Genomic DNA, 22712 nt, shown 5'->3' on the forward strand with positions numbered 1-22712 from the left:
AAAGCCAAACAGATGATTTTATGTTTGATCCCAATAAATAACCACTGGGGCTTACTGTGTAGGGAGGAGGGGTGATATGGTTAGTCATGAGCTTTAGGAAGATCACTTGGGCAGAATGGAGAGACTTGAACAGGAGAGTTGTGTGCCAGGCACAGTATTGGGTGGTAGGGATAGAAATACAAAAAACCAAGTGATTTCTGATGATGATGATGATGATAATAATAATAATAATAATAATGTACTTGTACATTATTTAAAATTTACATAGCATTTTCACATGCATTATCTCATTTGATTCTCACAACCCTGTTAAGTAAGCAAGGCAGATATTATTATTCCCATTTCACAGATGAGGAAACTGAGAGATAAATGTTTTACCTAAGGTCATGTGACCCCTAAGCGGCAGAATCAGGTCATAGCCCCAGGATTTCAGACTCCAAAGCCAGTGTTCTTACCACTGGGCTATCTTGTCTCTAGTAGCAACATCAAAGCCAGGGCAATGAAACAAACCCCTGAACAAAAAGCCCAGCCAGAAATGACCCCTGTCTTCTAGCAGCTTCCAGCCAGAAATGTAGTAAATCGATATGTAATGAAGGAGCAGTTCAGTTGTACAGGTGGAGAAATGCAGTCCTACAGCACGGTGACTTAGCCAAAAATGAGCAGAACTGTGGTTATATCAGTTGACTCTGGGTCTCCTGGTGGTGCTTTTGGAGGCTGGAGGTTTGGAAAAGAAGGAAAGGCTGGGGCTAACATTTACCCTGAGGGCCTAACGTTTACCTTGAGGCAGTCCCCTTGGCCATTCTGTTTGACTGGATATGGTTCCAAACATCAGAAAGTTTTACTTCACTGGGTTCCAGCCAGCTTTCAGCCCACAGCATGATTGTGAATCAGGTCCAAACCAGTTTGAGTGAAACTTGCCAGTAAAATGTCATGAGACAGCACTTCAATAAAGTCTCAACTTATAACTTCTACTGCATTATAGACACCCAGTATCTTTGTTAGCTCTAGCACAAAAAGCCCTTGGGATTACCCAGAATGTCTTGTTCTTGCCTTTTTAAAAGTGAACCATATGATTTCCAAAGACGTTTACTATGTTCTTGGCTATTGGACTCAGTGTAGCCATCTGTATAATTGGCAACCATTGCTGTGTACCACCTCCACTGGCCCCTGCCATTTTCCTTTTCTGAAGATCAGTTTTAAGTTCTTAGAGAAGTAGCTCTGGGGCTGCAGAAAGAGCCCTGAATGAAACATCTGAAGACCTGGGTACAAGTTCTGGCTCCATTATTTGGATCTCTTTTTTTTCTTTGTGGAATCAGCCAGTCCTGTTTGGATTGGATGTTAGTTCAAATGCTGAGTTTTTAGTAAATGGAGAGTCAGTGACATCCTTAGTCTGACAGGACCTGGAATCATCCTTCCCAAAGGAAGTTAGCTTTGTGGTCTTAGGTAAGTCATATAACTGCTTTAAATTTTCTTATCTTTAAAATGGAGATGGGGGGCGGGCGGGATGGTGGAGTGAAAGCGGTGACTTGCTTGAGCTTTCCTCCAAACCCCTCCAAATACTCATAAAAAATGGCTCTAAACAAATTCTGAAGCAGCAGAGCCCACAAAAAGACAGAGTGAAACAAATTTCCAGCCCAAGACAACCTGGATGATTGATCAGAAAGGTGTATCGCTCCGGGCTGGGAGCACAGTGCGGCAGGGAGCAGGCCTCAGAGGACTGAATCTCATGCAGCTATGGAGGTTTCCAGACTCCTCAACCCACAAATGCCAAAGACAACTTAGAAAGTCAGTGGGAAAAGTCTGTTTCTGTGGGTGCTGAGATAGGAAGGTGAGGTTTCTGCTCCATTCCCCAAGAGCGTGGCCCTGGCAGCGAGGAGCAGATGTTTCCCGAGCTTCCGGCCCACAGACTGAGGGGGAATCCAGTGGCTGATCACAGAGGGATCACAGGGATCTCTTTGCCAGTGCTGAGGCAGGAATCTTTTGCTTTGCCCGTGTTTGGATCTGGGTCACAGTTCTGGGCAGCGGTGCTGGGATGAGGAGGAGCTCTGGCTTGGTGGAGCTTGTAGTGGCTGTGGAGAGGAACCACTCCTCACAGTTACAGGACAGAAAGGAATACTTGTGGCAGGCCAGGAAAGGAGTAAACACTCCCCTTATCATACCACCTTGGAAGAACTGAAAATTTACAGGTCCCTACAAGTATCTCTGAAAACAGCTGTACAAACCCCTGAAGCTTGGGACAGTATATTCTCCACATTGGAAGCAGATCTTACCTTAACAAAGAGTTTAAAACTCAAGTAATTGGCCAGGATCATGAGCAAGCAGCACAAAAAGAGTCAGACTATATTATCTTACTTTGGTGAAAAAGAAGATCAAAATATACAACCAGAAGAAGACAACAAAGTCAAAGCTCCTACATCCAAAGCCTCCAAGAAAAATATGAATCAGTCCCAGGCCTTGGAAGAGCTCAAAAGGGATCTTGAGAAGCAAGTAAGGGAAGTAGAGGAAAAATGAGAGTGATGCAAGAAAATCATGAAAAAAAGTCAACAGCTTGCTAAAGGAGACCCAAAAAATACTGAAGAAAATAACACCTTAAAAAATAGCCTAACCCAAATGGCAAAAGAGGTCCAAAAAGCCAATGAGGAGAAAAATGCCCTAAAAAGAAAAATTGGCCAAATGGAAAAGGAAGTCCAAAAGATTACTGAAGAAAATACTTCCTTAAAAATTAGAATAGAGCAATTGGAAGATAGTGACTTTATGAGAAATCAACACTGTAAACAAATCCAAAAGAATGAAAAATTAGAAAAACAATGTGAAATATCTCATTGGAAAAACAACTGACCTGGAAAATAGATCCAGGAGAGAGAATTTAAAAATTATTGGACTATCTGAAAGCCATGATCAAAAAAAAGAGCCTAGACATCATCTTTCAAGAAATTATCAAGGAAAACTGCCCTGATATTTAGAACCAGAGGGCAAAATAGAAATTGAAAGAATCCACAGATCTCCTCCTGAAAGAGATCCCCAAAGGAAAACTCCTAGGAATATATAGCCAAATTCCAGAGTTCCCAGGTCAAGGAGAAAATATTACAAGCTGCCAGAAGGAAACAATTCAAGTACTGTGGAAACACAATCAGGATAACACAAGATTTAGCAGCTTCTACATTAAAGGACTGCAGGGCATGGAATATAATATTCCGGAGGGCAAAGGAGATAGGATTACAACCAAGAATCACCTACCCAGCAAAACTGAGTATAATCCTTCAGGGGAAAAAATGGTCATTCAGTGAAATAGAGGACTTTCAAGCATTCTGATGAAAAGACCAGAGCTGAATAGAAAATTTGACTTTCAAATACAGGACTCAAGTGGAACATGAAGAGGTAAACAGGAAAGAGAAATCATAAGAGACTTATTAAGATTGAACTGTTTACATTCCTGCATGGAAAGATGATATTTATAACTCATGAGACCTTTGTCAGTATTAGGGTAGTTGGAGGAAAAAATTATATGTATGTATATGTAGATAGATAGATAGATAGGCACAGGGTGAGTTGAAGATTAAGGGGTCATATCTGGAGAATAAAATTAAGGGATGAGAGAGGATTATATGGAGAAGAAGAAAGGGAGAGGTAGAATGGGGTAAATTATCTCACAAAAAAACGAGAAAAGTCTCTTACAGTGGAGGGGAAACAGGGGAAGGTGAGAGGGAATGAGTGAATCTTATTCTCATAGGATTTGGCTTAAGGAGGGAATACACATTCAATTGGGTATGGAAATCTGTCTTACCCTACAGGAAAATAGGGGGAGAAGGGGACAAGAGAGCAGGGGATGATAGAGAGGAGGGCAGATTGGGAAAGGGGTAATCAGAAGTAAATACTTCTGAGGAGGGACAGGGTCAAAAGAAAGAATAGAATAAATGGGAGGGCAGGATAGGATTAAGGGAAATAGAGTTAGTTTTTCACAACATGTCTACTATGGACGTGTTTTGCATAACTGCACATGTACAACCTATATTGAGTTGCTTGCCTTTTCAATGAGGGTGGGTGGGGAGGGAGGAAGAGAGAAAATTTGAAACCTAAAGTTTTAAAAATATATGTTTAAAAAAATGTTTTCACATGCTACTGGGAAATAAGAAATATAGGAAATGGGGTACAGAAGTCTATCCTGCCCTACCGGAAAATAGAAGGGGAAGGGGATAAGAGAAGGGGGGAGAGATAGAAGAGAGGACAGAGTAGGGGAAGGGATATTCAGAATGCATGCCATCTTGGGGTGGGGGGAAGGGGGAGATGGGGTGAAAATTTGGAACTCAAAAACTTGTGGAAGTGAATGTTGAAAACTAAAAATAAATAAGTTTATATTTAAAAAAATAAAAAATAAATAAAATGGGGATAGGGGTAAGTTGCAAGTTAATACTCTTTGTACTTCCTCCTTTACAGGGTTGTTGTGAGGATCAAATAAAATTATATTTAAGCTTTAAATTGAACTGACTTTTGGTATAATCTCTGTGTGTGTGTGTGTGTGTGTGTTTGTGTTTGTGTGTGTGTGTGTGTGTGTGTGTGTGTGTGTGTGTGTAAAATCTCTTGTGTAATCATAAAAAAACCCTAAGCTCACAAACTAGAATTATTATTGTTTCTTCCAGGGTTGGACACACTCCACAATACAGGTCCATGCAATTCCTGTGATGCAGGGCTCAGAGAGAGCTTCTCCCAAATGTTATTTCTCTCCTTTGAGCCCCTACTCCTAGGAAATTTAGAATAGTACATATCACTCCACAGGTCACGAGCCAGTCTGTCTCTCCCTCATCTGTGTCTTTTGATAAGCCGTCCCCTAAGTCTGGAATTCTTTCCTTCTTCTATTCTACTTCCTGGAATCTCAGGTCTCTTCAGGGGAATCATCTCCCACAGGAAGCTCCTCCTGATTCCTTAAGTTATTAGGGTTCTCTGCCCAGCCTGAATTTAGGTTAGATTTACTTTAAATATATTTTTATGTTTGCTTATCTATGTACGTGCCCTCTGTTCATAATCCCTTCTCCCAATGCACACATACTCCTTGCAGAAATGTAAATTCCTGAGGGGAGGGGACTGCCATAATTTTGTATTTGTATTTGTATATGAGGGCCTAGTATAATACCTGGCTCTAAGCATGCATTTAATAGGTACTTTTTGAATTGAATTAAATTGAATTGACCTCTGGCATCATCAGTTCCAGACTCTCACATTTTCACAATTTTGTGAAGGAAACTGACAGATTAAGTGTCTATTAGCCAATTCTTTTTGTACACAGTCAACCAAAAATTATTTATTAATATTATTATAGGTGCTTGGCATCAAACTCTTAACATACCTTTGGAGAGTTGCATTTACAGATACTATTCAAATTTCTTAGTAATCTCTTACATTTCTGAGGTATTTCAAAGCCTAGGTAAGATTTTTAAAAATGTACTTCAATTGATTTATTTTGTTTTTTACATCACCAGAATTTATCCTTTATCTCTCCTCCCCTCTCCCAGAGAGCCATCCCATATACCAAAGAATAATATACTTAAATAAAAAGATGAGAAAAAAATCAGTAAAATCAATCAATGTCTGAAAATATGTGTACTGTGCCATACCAGTGGACTTGTCACCTTTGCGCCCGCGTGTGTGTGTGTGTGTGTGTGTGTGTGTGTGTGTGTGTGTATTGTGGGTATCTTATCATAACTCCTCTTTCTGACCATTCCTGTTCTTTATAATTCTGCAATATTCACTTTCATTTGTTTTGTGGTTGTTCTTGACATTTACATTGTTGTAATAATTGCGTATATGTTTTCTTGGTTCTGCTTGTTTTACTCTGCATCAGTTCATGTAAGTCTTTCTATGTTTCTCTGTATTCATCATATTCCACATTTTTATGGCACAGTAACATTCCATTAAATCCATATACAACAATTTGTTTAGACTTTCCACAATTGATGGGTATCTACTTTGTTTCCAGTTTTTTGCTATCACAAAACAGTAATGCTATCTAATTTTGGCTTCTATGGGGACTTTGTTCTTATCAATTCCTGCTTGCAATTTAATCCTACTCATGAAATCTCAGAATCAAGTGTATGGGAATTTAGCCACTTTATTTGCATGATTCCAAAGTGCTTTCCAAAATGCCTCTACCTATTCACAGCTCCACCAACAATGTGGGTCTATCATTCCACAACCCTTCCAATATTGACTATTCCCATCTTCTGTCATCTTTGCCAATTTACTGAGTGTGAAGTGAAACCTTAGGATTTTTTTTGATTTGCATTTCTCTTACTATTAGTGATTTGGAACATTCTTTCATATGGTTAATAGTTTGTAATTCCGGGAGTGGGGGAATGGGTGGGAACTGTGGATGGAGTGCTGGGCCTGGAGTCAGAAAGACTCCTCTTTCTGAGTTCAAATTTGACCTCAGACGCTTACTAGCTGTGTCTACACAGCTTACTAGCTGGGCAAGTCACTTAATGTTATTTGTCTCAGTTTCCTCATCTGTAAAATGAGGTGGAGAAGGAAATGACAAATCACTCTGGTATCTTTGTCAAAAAAAAATGGGGTCATGAAGAGTCAGACGTGACTGAAAAATGGCTGAACAACAACAATAAAAATTTTTTTTGAGAATTGTTCTTTCATGTTTATATCCTTTGGCCACTTATCTAGTAGGGAATAACTTTGGATTAGCTAGATAGATATATAGATATAAATATAATATACATATATCTGTTAATTTATATATCTTATATCCTAAACCCTTATCTGAGAAATTTGATAGAAAGATTTTTCTTCATTCAACTACATCTCTACATAAGATGTTTATCCTTAAGGATGTGCTTTTTTCCCCTCTCATAATCATTTAATACCTAGCTCAATTGTCCACTACTGTCATGATGGAGATGAAATTATTGCTAATTGCAAGCTCCTCTTTCAGGGTAAAATGATTTAATTTATACCTGTTTTCCTTGATTTCAATAATTACATTAGAAATATTTGCAAATAGATAACTTCTTGTTAACTTCTTTTGCTAATGTGTTTTCATTCTGTCTTTTGGTTCCAATATATATGGAATACAGATTTTCTTTCTTATAAAACTTCCCTTGTTCCATGGAAATAGTTTCTATCTTTTTCTCCAGCATTCTTTATTCCACTCCCATTTTATTAGGCAGGAGGTTTGGCCCAGCCTCAACGTTTAAAATGTACTGAGTCAGGTTTTCCCATTATCTGAAGAGCTTCTGATAGAGTGTACCTAAGGGGTGACATTAATTCAATTCATCAGGGGTATAATTTTGTGCCATGTAAATGTAACACAACTCAAGCCTGGAGCATTTGCTTAAGACTCTTCTCTCTGATTGAGAGAATGATGACTTGACATGGCATGCCCACATATGGCATGGAGTTGGTATGAGAATTTGGGAGAAGCAAGATATTCTTCTTCCTTCTGCTCTAGAAAAGATACATGTGTTTGCAGACTCTCTTTGGGGAGAAACCCAAAGAGAAAATGAACAGATTTTGGAAGGTAGACAGATGGGGAGAAATCAGCTTTTCAACATATCCCTGATTTCTAGCTAGCTTTTCTAGCCACTTTAGGGAATTTCCTCTGGGGTGAGATCAATGACTTTATCTCTTGGTTGAGCTGAGATATCTCAGCTATTCACCATTTGTGATGAACTTTTATATAACTAACATTTAGTGGGAGGGAGTCATGCCTTCAGATATAAACTTGGGGAACTCCTTCCCCTTTAAGAAACAAGAACTAGGAAAGCTGCCTGAACCTAACCAAAAAAAAAATACTAATTTCCCTAAGATTAACAATATTTAAATATAATTCTACTCTGGTACCGCACTCTGAAGAGACCAGAGTACCCAGCCTCATTCCCCCTTCTGCTCCACTCCAGGCAAGAATCAAATTCTCCTTTGGAGATGGATAAGCAAAATTCCCAATATATCTAAACAAAATTTCCCCACAAGCTGCATTTAGACAAACCCATGTGGGCATACACATAACCTACATGGGCAACTCAAAACCCTACATGAGTGTAAAGTGACAAGCACAATAAACAAAACAATGAAACTTATTAGAATGCGGTATGAAAGATTTGAGAAGTTATAAAATGCAAAAGAGAAAAGAGAACTAGTTTTTCCTTTGGGACAGGCTTATTGGATATCTATAAAGAACAATGAATTCAGAGTCAGAGGCCCTCGGTCTGACCTGAGTGACCTTGGGAAACTCATTTAACCATTTTGGGCCTTAGTGTCCACATATGTAAAATGAGAGAATTGGACTAGATGATTTCTAAGGTCCCTTTTGCATATAAATTCTATGATTGTATGATTTGAAGTAAGAGCTAATCATCCAAAGTCCTAACACATCAGGGAGATGAAAACCAAATTAGTCAACTTTTGATTAAAAAAAACAACTCAATTTATGTTAGCTGAGATTTGAACCAGCCAATCAGCAGGTCAAATGTGACCCACAACAAGGCAAGTATGTTGGATATTATATAGAGGCGGTGTGCTCCCCAAAGATATGAACCCAGTGATTTGCCTTCCACAAGACAAAGTATATGATTCACTTTGTGGATTGGTGCCCAAGTGGATTCAAGGTGAACATCAACTACCAGCCTCCTAATGCGGTGCTAGGCGGTGACCAGACAGCATGCAAAGGGTTGTGTCTAAGACCACCGTAAGCACAGAAGCACATACAGAAGCACAGATAATAAGTGTAACTTGGTGTATGCCAAATGTGCCTTTGTACAGTGGTAAGTGGGAGAGGACAGGGAGGAAGGTGAATTCTCAAAGGCCCGGGAGGATTTGGCTACTCTTGAGAAAGATTAGGAAGAGGTAGGCATTGACTCCTTGGAGGCAGAGGGTGAGAAAGGGGAAAAGTACTAAGTGGAAGAGGAATACCAGAGAGTCTAACTTCCTACCCTCTAAGAGTATACTGGTTACATAATTTGTTTACAAATAAAAGTTTCCATTTAAAGAAGAAAACTATTGCCTAAGATGATACTAAGATTATAAGTGAGGGCAGCTTGATTGAAAAATCAGGCATAGGTTTTCAATTATATATTTTCTTATGTTTATCTGCTCTCAAAAAAGGAAGACCAAAGAAGGAAGAAAAAGTAAAATTGTATAAATGATGTAACTGGAAGCACTCTGGAGGGGGATACTAATATTTGGACTTATTTGGACACATATAGTTAAGAAATTTCATGGAATAATTGAATAATTTGAAGTATCAGGTGTTTAACTAAACTGATTAAAATGGTATTTTGTTGCCAGGGAAATTCAACTGCAATGTGAAAGATGAAATGTTGTTAAGTTGTATGATGTGAAAACAAATGGGTCATTAATTTTTAAAAAGTCTACCACCTGGCTGTTTCAAACACAAACTGTTTGTGCAGGCACATTTACGTTACCCACAGTTGTAAGGCAGCATGGTTGAAAGGGAACTGTGCTGCATTTGAATGCCTAAGATATGGGTTCAAATCCTGGCATTGCCACTTGTTCCCTATGTGACCTTGGATGAGTCACAACCTTTCTGGGCCTCTGCTTCACTCTCTGTAATAAGAGAGTGTTGGTCTAGGTGGCCCCTAAAATCTCTGCTAGCTTTAAATCTATGATCTTAAGAGTCGATCTAAAATTGGAGATTCATCATTTAAGCAGAGAACATTCCATGCCTTCTCCCATCCCTCACCACCACCCCAATCTTTGTCTGTAAAGAGGTGAATAGAAGTGAGGATTTTGAGAATCTGGTGCATTCAGCAAATGTGCTGTCAGAGATCCAAAAGAAGTAGAGGAACTCATCCCCCACTTGAGGAGCTCCCAGTATAGTTAGGAAGAAAAGTAGCAAGTGTAAAACAGGCAGAAAATAGTACAAGACAAGAATAAAGTGTGTGTGTGCATGTGTGTGTGTCTGTGTGCGTGCGTGTGTTATACACTTGAAGTAGCACAGTAATTGAGAGAAAAGAGTGGTCACCATGGTTTAGTATAAGAAAATGAAAGAGCCATCCCCCACACGCAAGGTATGTCTGTGTCATTGTGTGGCTCCAAGAGAGGCAGAACAGACATCTTTCTCCCCTATGTTGTCCTCCCTATTAGGTTATGGGCTCTATGAGGGTAAGGCCTGTGTCTTCTTTACTTTTGTATCTTTTTTCCTATGCTTATGTAAAGGTGAGGATTGATGGAGTCAATCCATCAAATCACTGCACCCCTTAAAGTAATTGACAAGATGCTGAGCCCCAATACCCTGATCAGGTGAGAACACGTTGTGATTGCTCATGTGGTGTGGACAAAGCCTGGACCCCTTTATTGAATCAGTGACTCAGCCAAAAGGGATATTTAGACTAAACTTGAAACATCCCTGATCAATTTAAATGTCTGTGAAGGATATTGGACAAATTGGAGTGATGCTGCCCAAGAAGTTTGCATTTGGTGAAGGACTTTGTCCCTCTCTGTAAGGCTTATTTGAAACCAGAGAGCTAGTTTGGAATTAAGGGGCTGACCATTTGGTGGTGTTGTTGTTTATCCTTCATTTTCGAAGGAGACCAGTAACAACACAGTATTGAAGACAAGGTACAGTGTGTTTGGCTTTGACTCATCAGTTCAATATGCTAGGACATTAAAATGAAAGTGACTCTGGATTTGCACAGTTCACATTTCCTTTGTGATTCTACAATTCTGCTTTGTTCATAGAGTGCAGCACTGTCTTTGATGTAAGCATGCCATGCTAGGAGGTCCTGTGCCAGCATCTCTCATGTCTCACAGTCAATACTAATGCAAAGTGCCTAGCACTGTTTTCATCCCAGCAGAAATCTATAAGGCAGGGATTCCACTGCTCATACAGAAGTTGACTGAAATCTTCTGGATTATATGGCAAGAGGAAGTTTTCCCCAAAGAGATCAAGGATGCTCCTATTGTCCATCTCTATAAAGGATAAAAAAAAATAGGCAGTCCTGTGATAATCACAGGGGGGATTTCTTTCTTAGCCTTTGTCAGCAAGATTCTTGGCAGAGTCCTCTTTAATCAGCTTATCCTTCACCCGGAAGATGGTCGTCTACTCAAGAGCCAGTGCGACTTCAGAAGGGGCTAAGGAATGGTTGACGTGGTGTTTGCTGCTTGATCACTCCAAGAGAAATGGCAGGAGCATAACAGAGGTCTGCACACAACATCTGTTGATCTGAACAAGCCCTTTGATACTGTCAGTCTTGAGGACCTGTGGAAGATGATGGCAAAATTTGGTTGTCTGGAGAAGTTCATCAGTATTGTGTGTCAGTTTCATGATGGCATGTTCTCATGGGTTCTGGATGAAGGATGATGCTGTCATGCTTTCCCAGTCACCAAGGGAGTGAAGCAGGGCTGTGTGCTTGCTCCCATGCTTTTCAGCATGACATTTTCCGTGATGTTGCTCCACACCTTCAACGAGGACAAAAATGGCATCAAGGTCAATTTTTACACTGATGGTAAACTTTTTGATTTGGTCAATTATTTATCAAGTTAGTGATAGAAGATTCTTGCAAAGCCCCTGAGAAAGAATCACTTGGGGGGAGAATAGACAGTCTTGACCTTGTTTTCTTAACCTAACCCACCTATCCCCTATCCCCTTTGCCTGGAGGATAACATCATGATATTTGCAAATTTAAGGTTGCAAGATGTGGACTTCTCTTCAGCATCCTATCCTATCAGTGTCCTCAAAATGACTGAAGGCTGCCTCTGCAGAGTCAAGGATAGACTGGTTGTGATGAGGAAAAGTAGATTCAATACTCTACAAGGAGCCCAGCATGAAAGCTATGCCACTCCTAAGGGACCCTAGCAGAAGGATTTTCTGCAGCTTTTGAGTAATCTCTTTGCCACATTACCTCGAGCCCACTTTCCCCTGGGCTCTGTTATGTGTTGGTGGAATAATGTGTCACACTTTTGGAGGATGTTTCATACAAACTGTTCTTACTATATTACTTTAGTAAATACTGCTTTTTAAAGCTAATTGCATCTTGCTAATTGATATCAACAAATAAGGATGGGGCAATGCACACTTGTGAGAGCTCCTGAGCATTACAAAGATACCCCAAATCCCTTGAGGTGCCCCTAGGACCCTGAGGGGAGATATAGCCAACCTCTGGACACCTGATATGCCATTGCAGGTAGGGGTTGGGAGTGTGACTCCAGAGGACCGCTACATAGCCCAGTCTCTGAAATACTACAAATGTTTATTGAGTTGTATTGACCAATAAATTGCCTTTGGGTACTATTGAGATCATCTACTTTTATAAGATTATGTTCTTTGGAAGTTTTTAAGCCCTAGTTTAAACTTTTCCTCAAGGCTAAGTATCAGGACAGCTAAGTCTTCTTGTATAGCAAAATATGACAAAATCAAAATTAAGGAGATGATTTAGCAGCATCTTAAATAAAGTGTTTCAAATTATGAAGGGGTTCTTTGCAAGGCAAGAGAAATAAATGGAGAGAAAATGTAAGGGAGCAATATATCCTCTTTGTTTCATTCTGACATTGATAAATGGTCAAATCAAGGAGAAAAATTTTAAATAGCTACTTTGCACAGCCCAAGTATGGAAAGCAGAAATGTGAGTGGCTAATACTTACAGGCTGTAACTAGTTTTAAAGGACTATTCTGATTAATTCAATAGCTATTAACCACCACAATTGTGACATGAACCAACTTCAGAACAAATCTTCAGAAGACAGGTTTGAAATTATTGACAGGCCCCAACTTGGAAGTGGGTTATATTCCAAATTTATGTTTGTTAACTTGGTTATTTGGATTTGGAACTCAATTTTGGGCAGCCTCAATCATATTGTGGAGACTAGGGCCCTAGCCTAGCCCACAGGAGTCAATTTAACCCATAATATACTCTAAATGTATACTACACTAATAATGTTATAGAACTTAACTGCTACATGTAGCAATGTGTTTATGAGGAATGCAGTCCATGTTCCAATTTGGTATGCCAGCACTATATGATCCCCAATGTTATCTTTCTGCATCCACCACACCTTCTAGGGCATGAAAATAGAATCTTATGTGGTTTCAAGACCCTGACAGTGGTTCCCTTAGCTTAGGACAAGGGCTCAGTGCAAGGGCTGGAGGGCAGAAGCTGGTAGGGTCTTAGACATGAGCACAGGGGTTGCAGGGAGTAAGAAATTGTTAGAGGCAGAGGCTCTCTGTCCTTGTCAACTTCCAAGGACAGTTCTTGGCTCTGACTGATGTTCATGCACTTTCTTTTTTTCCATTGGCCTTGGGGATTGGGTTGTTCCTTTCCTTTACCAATGTCATCGACTGTTGTTTCCAATTAGTCACTCAATCAACAAACATTTATCAATCACTTGCCGAATTCCTTTCATCAATCTCTTTTCAGGTATTCTTAAGGGATCTGGCAGCTATTAAGAAGGATGAAGAGAGCCAGTGCAGTGTGGTGGAGAGTGAGCTCATCTTGAAGCCAGGAAGACCTTGCTTTGAGTACTGGCAAGCCAGTTACACACATTATGTGACCCTGGCTAAATCATTTATCCTCTCAGTGCCTCAGGTAACTCTTACTGCATAAACTGCAGAGCAGGTCCTCATCTGTTTTGGTGGAGAGGTTTCCTCCCGTCCATGAAATCACAGGTCCTCCTAAAAAAGAGAGAAAAAAATAAACAGAGAAGTAGTGATGAAATCTTCTGCTCCTTTTTTTTTTTTTTCCATTTAGTCAAAGTTGCACACAGGTACTAATGGGAAGGCTTTGTAAACAAAAGAGAGACAAAATTAATCATTTTAGAAGACCACAACAATTAAGTCATATTGATAAAAGTAAATTCCTTGAGGGCTAGAACAATATTCTCTGTGTCCTTGTAACCCCCAAAGCCTAGCACAATGCTAGTACATGTTCAGCTGTTTTTCTGTAGTATCTGATCCTTCATGACTCCATTTGGGGTTTTCTTGGCAAAGACAGTGGAGTAGTTTGTCATTTCCTTCTCCAACTAGTACAAAGTAGGTGTTTAATTAATGTCTGTTGATTGATTGATTGATTGATTGATAGGGTGAAGCGATGGATAGCTGAGCAGTGGGATGGGGACCAGAGATAGTCTCAGTGAGATCAACACCACCATTGGGTATGTGAGGTGGGGGTAAGAGGGAAAGACCAGATGTAGACTTGGGCTTCCCTTTCACACTCTCTTTTCCTCTTACCACTACCAGCCCTGCCTCTGACGGTACCACCATCTAAGACCACCATCCTGCATTGGCACAGTAGTGAAGCAAGACTGTTGGAGAAGAGAGGCAATGATTCCAACAAGAAGCCAGTGGAAGGGAAAAGGGAGAGAGGAAATCTCAGGTATCTGCACTGGGGAGGGGAGAATCCTTATAGGTAGTAAAATGCAAGGGGACATACCCAGTAATTTAAAGGGTACAGAAATTGGGAACTGCTTATGTTTAAATATTCCTTTTAAGAAACACACTAGTTAACTGTGATTCTGTGCTTTGCAGGATTTGCCATAATAATAATTTCTCTAATCCTGCCTGTTCTTAGAAGGAATTGTGAGCTCTTTATACAAGGGATTTGTAGGATACAAAGTGAAATTCATTTACTTCTGATGAAGCTCCGTATAAAATACAGATAATACTTATTTGTATTTTCTCTGCATTTGTGCAACTGATATTTAGCATCTCTGTAATTACATGATACTGGGTCTACATGGAACTTATTTCAGTTTCTGAAGCTTCAAAACATTGTAAACACATTCAGCTTTTGCCTTGGAATGTGGATATTAGGTGACTTTGTTACCCAGTCCAAACTATTCCCTCATCCAAGTGTTGAATACTTGTTTGCTTTATTATTGTTATTATGATGGTGATGGCGATGGTGATAACTATGACTGCTTTAGGGGTTGTTGTTGACTTAAAATTCAATCTCCTTTGGATTTCCTGCTTCTTTTATCCAGACCGCACACCCAGAGGCTTTGGAAGCCTTCTGATGAAACCATCCCACCTAGTCAAGTCCTTGTGCAACCTTGAAGTTGTCCACCCAAGAGAGCTATTCTTGATTCATTTTTTTTTTTGCTGCTGAACCCCGTAAGATGAGCTATGAAGAAAATGATTTTATTTTGTTGATGTGTGTTTTGATTTGTATGATGTTTAAAATATTCAAGAAAGACTGCCTCCTTTTAGCAACCTGGTGTTAAAATGAAGAGTCATTCACTCATTTAGGAACCTGAGTGAGTAAATCAGAAACAGCTGGAACACACACACACACACACACACACACACACACACACACACACACACACACACACACACACACACACACACACACACACACACACACCCCTCCCCCCCAAGAGCATCTCCTGTAATTAACATTTCAGAATTGCTTAGAAAGGAGTGAAGAATGGAAAAAGAGGGTAGAGAGAAAGCTTTCAGTAGCAATAGCAGCTGGGTATTATGGAGAACTGTAAAAATCAACCTGGGAGAGCTTAAGAGCTATTTGAGACTTCCATGCTAAGAGTTACAGGGGATAATTACAGGGGATAACTCACCTGTGGTCTAAAAGAAATCACCTGAATGAATGAAATTTATTAAGTATTTACTCTGTGCCAAGCACAACCTAGCCCTGCAGCTTCTCACTCTAAAATATTCCTCCATAAGAACCTGCTCCCCTTCTCTCATAGGTGAGTTCCTCCTGGAACCTCCATTTTGTGAAAAGGCCCAAGGGAGTCTGCTTTCATTCTCTTCTTGGCCCTGTTCCTGGCTTTCTAGATCTCAGAATCATGCCCTTGTGCTGGGCACCTTCATTCCTTTCTCACCCTTCTTTTGTGTGCTGGGTAGGTTTTCTTCCCCCATTAGAATGTAAACTCCTTGAGGGCAGAAACTCTATTTTTTTTTTGCTTGTATTTGTGTCTCCAGCACTTAGCACGATATCTGGCATGTAGTAAACACTTAATAAATCCCTTCCTTTCTTCTTGTGGGGATATAAAAACAAAAATGAAGAAGACAACTCCTGCTCTGGAGGACCTTCCTCATACAACACACACAAGGTTGTGGTAGCCAAAGAGGGGTATTTTGAAGTTACAAGGATGGTGAGTGGGGCCAGAGAGAAGTCAGATGACCCACCTTTTCTAGTAGCAGTGGCAACATGGAATTGATTATGGTTTCCAAAATGAGAAGAGGACAAAGCACAAGTAGGGTCAAAGGAGAGTAGCATGTGTTAAAAAGATGGTATGGCCTGGGCGAGAGTAAGGTGAAGTGTAGTTGAAACAGCTAACCTGATATAGGAGGACACACGTGAAGCAGTCCCAAATCAGGATGGCATGGGGGAGGGCAGAGTGAGAGTTCCAAGCTGAAAAGGTAAAATCCTCCAGGGCATGGTTTTTGTTGTAGGCAGCAAGGTATATGGAGAGAACATGGCAGGAGAGTAAAGCTTAGTATGGCTGAAACAAATGTGAGTGCAAAAATAAGCTATGTGTTTATTTATCTCTACTGTAGAAATAAGCAAATTAATACAACAACAACAAAGTTCTATAACAGTTAAGTTAGAGATACATACTCCCAAATATGCATTTAGGAGGGTTTTTTTTCCTTCCGTGTTGCTCTAACTGGAATATATTGCTATTTATACCCAGAAAGTTTGTTGATATTTATTCCTTTACTAAAGCATAGTGGGTTTTTTTAAGCCAAAGGTATAAACAGTGTGTTGAATGGTCTATTTCCCCTGCTTCAGTTTGCTGAGCCCAAAGTCAGTCTATCAGCTGTTTCCACCACCCTAATTAGGCCCCTCTGCACAAGCTGGTAACTGCACCCCACACTGTACCATGGAAGAATTAAAAAGCCTCTCCAGGACTCATTCTAAAACTTCAACCCCTTTTGACATGACAACTTACACAAGGGAGTTTGGGCCCATGTGGTAGCAGCACACATGGTGCCTCTTGCTGGGACTGACTTTTCTGACAGTGAAGGGTTGACACAGGGGACCCTATTCTGTTACTCACATTTGAAAAAGTTTCAGATTTGACCTGAAGTTTGAGTTGAGAGCTCTGGTAGCAGCATCAGTTTGCCCTTCTCTGTGTGTGATCCAGTCAGTCAGTTCGACTTCATCCAGCTAAATATATTTCCTATTGTTGTTTTCATCCTGTCCCCTTTAATCTGCCTCCAGCACCCCCATAGACCACTTAATTGGTTCCCTCTAACCAGCCCTCTTTAGCCTGACAGCATAGCTCTGTGTATCTAGACCCCTTTAATCTCCCTGCTGGCTTGGCACGGTGCAATAGTCTCATATTTTTCCAATGTCAAAAAGCAGATTGTATATCCTGGATGATCTTCGTACTTACTTCTGTCTCCCTCTTAGAAACTATAGTGGAAAAACAGCTGTTCATCTCGATTAGGTTTTGATTGCTAATTAGCATCTACCTGTCACTATTATTCAGCTTTCTCCAATGTTCCCTTCAGCTATTTTCCATGCAACTGGTACACCTGGTTTCCATGAGAACCATTTAGCTCTCTCCCTGCCCAACCAAAGCTGCCACCTATTCTGCTGCTGAGATAGTGTCTTTCTGGCACACTATAAGTTTGCTTGTCTGCTTCCCTTGCCCTGGCTTTATTTCTTTTATTTTCTGGCCAGATTTCCTAATTTATAAGGAGAGCCATCCAATTCCTGTCTTTCCCCGACCCTGCCACCCCCACTTACTTTTTCGTGAAGAGGTTCCATAGATCTCAGTTGACTGGTTGTATCCTATCAGAAGACATGTTTGGCAAAGAAAAGTCCTTATAGACAATCTCTAAACATGCTACTATTTACATGTGGCCCATTTTTGTTATTACCGTTACCAACGAATGCTTCTTGGGAGCTTAGGGAATGCATAATGCTGAGCTAGGGAAGTAAAGCATTCTTCATGCTTTTGGGACCTTTGGGCAGCTATTCAAATATCCTATTGATTTTCTTAATTCTTCAGATGAACTTTTCTTCCTACTTCTTATGTTTCCCCTTATAGGACAGCAAGTGATCCTTCTTGGATCATGTTTGTCTCTGTCATTGAAGATGGTCATTCATTCATTTATTCATAATTTAAGTGCCTACTGTAAATGAATGAAAAAGCATTATTAAATACTTATTTTTCATCAGGCACTTTGCTAAGCATTAAGGATACAAATAGAAATGACAAAGATCTCACTCTAATTGGGGTAGATAGACAAATGTACTACATACCTTGCTCCACCCCCTTTTGTGCTTTTGGGTGAGGTGGTAGGCCTTCCTGGTCTCCTATAGCTTCCCTTGGGTTCTTGTTCTGACCTTCACCTCATAGGCTTAGGACCACTTGAATCTTTAAGATTCAAAGTGCTGGATTTTGGGCCACCTCAGGATAGTGTTAGAAATCTCAGAGCCCTTGGGTCTGGGTGATCTTGGAATGATGCTCCATAGGGCTTCCAAGATCACCTTCCTTGAGACTTTCATATTGGAACTGAACACTGAACCTTATGGCCTATCTATGTCTTTTCCCCATCTTTTCTGGTCGGTCCCATTTCCTATTGGGGTGTTTTTTTCCCTATAAATCAATTTGTGGGGTGGAAAAAAGTCATTCCTCACTACATTCCTTGATCATTATTCCATCAAGTAAAAACCTGGGGCGGGGTGTTTATTAAGTAGGTATGTGGGAGCTGAATGAACTGTTTCCCTTTCAGGAAGCCTTGTTGTCTGGAAATCCTGTTGAAGCAATTAATTAAAGTTGCCTACAAGGACAAGGTGGGAAAACACTGAGCCCAGGTAACCCAGATTTATTGGGAACTCAGTCTAGCTTTCAACTCACCACTTGTGTACAGACTAATCCTCAAAACTTTGGAAGAATGATTCATCCATTTTTCCCTATCATTTTGGTTATTAACTCCATACCATCTGTTGGGGGCACAGTGGAACAGAGTGTTAGGCCTGGAGTCAAGAAGACTTGAGTTCAAATCTAACCTTCAACACTTGCTGGCTGTGTGACCCTGGGCAAGTTACTTAAACTCTGCCTCATTTTTCTTATCTGTAAAATTGGGATGAAAATGGCACCTGCCCCCTAGGGTTGTTGGGAAGATAAAGTGATATATTTGTAAAATGCTTTGTAAACTTTAAAGTGCTATGTAAATGCTAGATGTTATTATTAATTTAGATGTTAGGCAAGTTAACTTATTTCCTCTGGATCTTAGTTTCCTCATCTATAAGATGAGGTGGCTGGACAACATAGCCTCTGAGAGGGCAGCTAGGTGGCACACTGGATAGAGCACAGAGTCAGGAGAACCTGAGTTCAAATCCAGCCTCAGACACATAACACTCACTAGCTGTGTGACTCTGGGCAAGTCACTTAACCCCAATTGCCTCATACACACACAGACACACATACACACACAAAAGGGACAGTTAGGTGGCTGTAAGTAAGGTGAATTTTAGTGTGTGTAAAGTGGATTTTTGTTACTCTTTCTTAGAGTTTTCTTCCCAGGATCCATAGACATAACAATCTCTACTTCCCAGATGTCAGATATGAATTCTCATGATGATGGTTCAAAACAGTTCCTACCATGCTTGTGCAGTAGATATGGGGGGGGAGTGAAGTAAAATTGTGAGGCTATTGCTGGCTATTGGTATTTGTCTGTTGCCCTATAAAGCAAGTGGGCACTGGTCAATGACTGGGGACCTCACAGGGGTGAATATGCAGGCTGAATGCTATGTGGCTTGATCGGCCCCCTTCAGGGCTTGGGAGGAGGAAATCTGTGTGTTTGCCTCAACCAGCACCCACTGAGCCTTGAAGGGATTTAGAGGAGTGCACAAGTTGTGCTGGTCTCGACTGACCCCATGGAGAGGAGGGGTAGTTGCCCCCCTTTCACAACCAGCCCCTGTGAGAAAGGTTGTTAGGGAATGCTACAGGAGTTTATGTTCCCATTATAAGCAAACTCCCTTTGAGAAAACTAGACTAGAATAAAGTAAGCTTATTTAACCCCTTATTATGATTCCATTCCTGTCTTCCTATCTAACCGGATCAAAGCAAACCTGCTAGTGAGAGAGGTGCTAGAAGCTCTCCTGTGTCTCCTTCCTAAGAAACGGTGTAGTTGGTGTATTTACTTGTTCAACAGTGGCTCAGTGGATAGAGCACCCAGCCTGGAGTGAGGAGAACCTGAGTTCAAATCTGCCCTCAGGCTAGCTATTTGACACTCACTACCTGTGTGACTCTGGGCAAGTCACTTAACCCCAATTGCCACACCAAAAAAAAAAAAAGCCTCTGAGGTCCTCAGTCTAGATCTATGATGCCATGATATCATGGCCTCTAAGCTTCCTTTTGTGTAAACATCTATGATCTAACTATCAATATCTGTTTTCAATAATATGCCCTCTCATTTTGCATCAATCCCTTCTTTGTCCTACATGATAACTCTACCCACTATCCTTCTCCAACACAACTAGCCCTAATACCATTTCAAGGAAAAGAAGTCACCTTTAACCTTTTCCTCTACTTGGCCAATCTACATCCATTGAGTAACCAAGCCTTACCAGTTCTTCCTTGGTAACATTTTACAAATCCACCTCTTCCATTCTCGATGCCAAACACCTTAGTATAGTCCCTGGACATCTTGAACCAAGTAATCTCCATTCAGGCCATCACCTCTATTCCCTCCCTACTGGAAAAGTGGATGCAGTCCTTGGAACCCCCCTGATATCTAAGACGTCTACTTTGGTCTTATCTTGCCTAGTTCTTGGCTTGCCTACACAATATTGTGGGAAATCACCCCCTTTGTCACCCCACTTTTTAGCTCATCTTTATCTGTTATCTTCCTCCATTAGAATGCAAGCTTTTGAGGGCCAAGACTATTTAGCATACTTTTATGTAAAAAAATAGGTACTTGATAAATATTCTGGCTATTTGTCTATTGATCTATCTATCCATTTTTCAATCATCTCTCTCTGTCTACTCATCTATCTATCTATTTATCTATTTGTCTATCTACCCTTATCCCTTCAGACCTGAACTATGACAATAATCTAATTATGCCATTGACAGAACTAGGGAAGTCAGAAGGGAAAGGTGATCCAGCCACAACTTAGCACAGGCCTGGCACATAGCAGATGCTCAACAAATGTTTATTGATTGATTGGTTTTCAGGGGACAAAGGTAAGTCTGGTCATATCCAGCTTGAGATGCCAGCAGTACCTCCCAATGTCAATGATGTCAGAGGTTGTCTTAAAATTCCCTGCAGGAATGACAGTTGAGCTCAGAAGCTGCTGGAACTGAATCTCTGAGTGAATCCTCAGGGATTGGATTTTGAGGTCAATAAGGCTTGATTTGAAATCTTACTCATGGTCTTGGCTTCTGCAAGAGGCCTTTGGAGGGGGCATTTAAGGAAAAGAGGTCCTTTTTGATCCAGAAAATCAAATCTGATCTAGGGGTTTTGGCTCATGGAAGTGGGTGTTTATTTTGGATTCCAGTGGTTTAGATTGTGTGTGGATGCTTGACTTTCCTCTTTTTAAAACCCTTAATAATATGCCTCTGTTCAGCTGAATTTGTATAATAAAACAGTCAGAATGTTAAAAGTCTAATAATAACAGAAAAGTAATTCATAGTTAAGTTGCCCTTCAGTAGCTGGGGACAATGGAACACGCCAAGCATACAATTAAACAGATCCTCTCCTTTTTTCTTAGTATTCAAGGCCAGCTCTAACCCATTCCCTGCCTTGATGTTGGTGGTGTGTGCCAGACCTTTAACATTCTTTTTAAATTTAGTCCACATTTCCAAATGATCTTTCCATTTTTTTGATGATGTTATGCATATTGCCTTCAGTCCACAAAGCAAAATGTATTCTTCAAAGAATGAAATCCAATTCTGGTATGAAAATTCAGGCAGGCTTGTTCTGAAAAGATGCTAACATCTCAGTGCTACCTCAATACACTGAGGGACTGATAAAACTAAAGGAAAGACCTGGAGAAGAAGCTTACTTAACAAGTTAAAACAAACAAATAAAAAAGACATTCCTCTCCACCCACCCCCTAACAACACATATAGGATATAAATGGAGCTAAACTCATAGGATCATAGTTTTAGAAGGGGCCGATTTGTTGTTGTTTTATCACTTCAGTCATGCCTGATTCTTTGTGACCCTGTTTGGGTTTGTTTTGTTTTCTTCTTGGTGAGGTGATCGGGGTTAAGTGACTTGCCTAGGGTCACATAGCTAGTTAAGTGTTAAGTATCTGAGGCTGGATTTTGAACTCAGGTCCTCCTGACTCCAAGGCCATAACTCTATTCACTGTGCCACCTAGCTGCCCTGTTTGGGTTTTCTTGGCAAAGATACTGGAGTAGTTTGCCATTTCCTTCTTCAGCTCATTTGACAGATGAGGAAACTGAGGCAAACAGGGAGAAGTGACTTGCCCAGGGTCATACAGCTAGTAAGTATCTGAGGCCTGATTTGAACTCAGGAAGATGAGTCTCCCTGACTGCAGGCCTGGAGCTCTGTCCACTGCTCTACCCAGCTGCCCTAGGAAGGAACCTAAGAGATGTTAGTCCAGCTTCGTTATTTTGTAAGTGACAAAACTGAATTCTGGAGAAATGAAATTATTTACCCATGATCATGTGGGTAGCAAGCTGAAGAGTCAAGATTAGGACTCAGTCCTGATTCCAAATACTTTTCCACTATGTTAAATTGCTAGTGTTAGGAGTAAAATTTTGAAGTCTCTAGGTAGATGATATTTCAAGCACAAGTGCTACAG

At 40.4% G+C, this 22712-nt stretch overlaps 1 protein-coding gene across 1 annotated transcript in view; it reads left to right on the forward strand.

The window, feature by feature from the left end:
- The first annotated feature begins 11051 nt into the window (after positions 1-11051).
- The window catches only part of LOC110222343 (poly(rC)-binding protein 2-like), a 55583-nt gene continuing 43922 nt past the window's right edge, over positions 11052-22712 (forward strand). The window contains 3 exon segments of the mRNA XM_078151753.1: positions 11052-11159; positions 13374-13437; positions 14192-14327. Of these exon segments, the coding sequence (XP_078007879.1) occupies positions 11052-11159; positions 13374-13437; positions 14192-14327 (308 nt within the window).

This window comes from Phascolarctos cinereus, unplaced genomic scaffold, assembly GCF_003287225.1.
Source record: "Phascolarctos cinereus isolate Bilbo 61053 unplaced genomic scaffold, phaCin_HiC Scaffold_4;HRSCAF=312, whole genome shotgun sequence".
NCBI lineage: Eukaryota > Metazoa > Chordata > Mammalia > Diprotodontia > Phascolarctidae > Phascolarctos > Phascolarctos cinereus.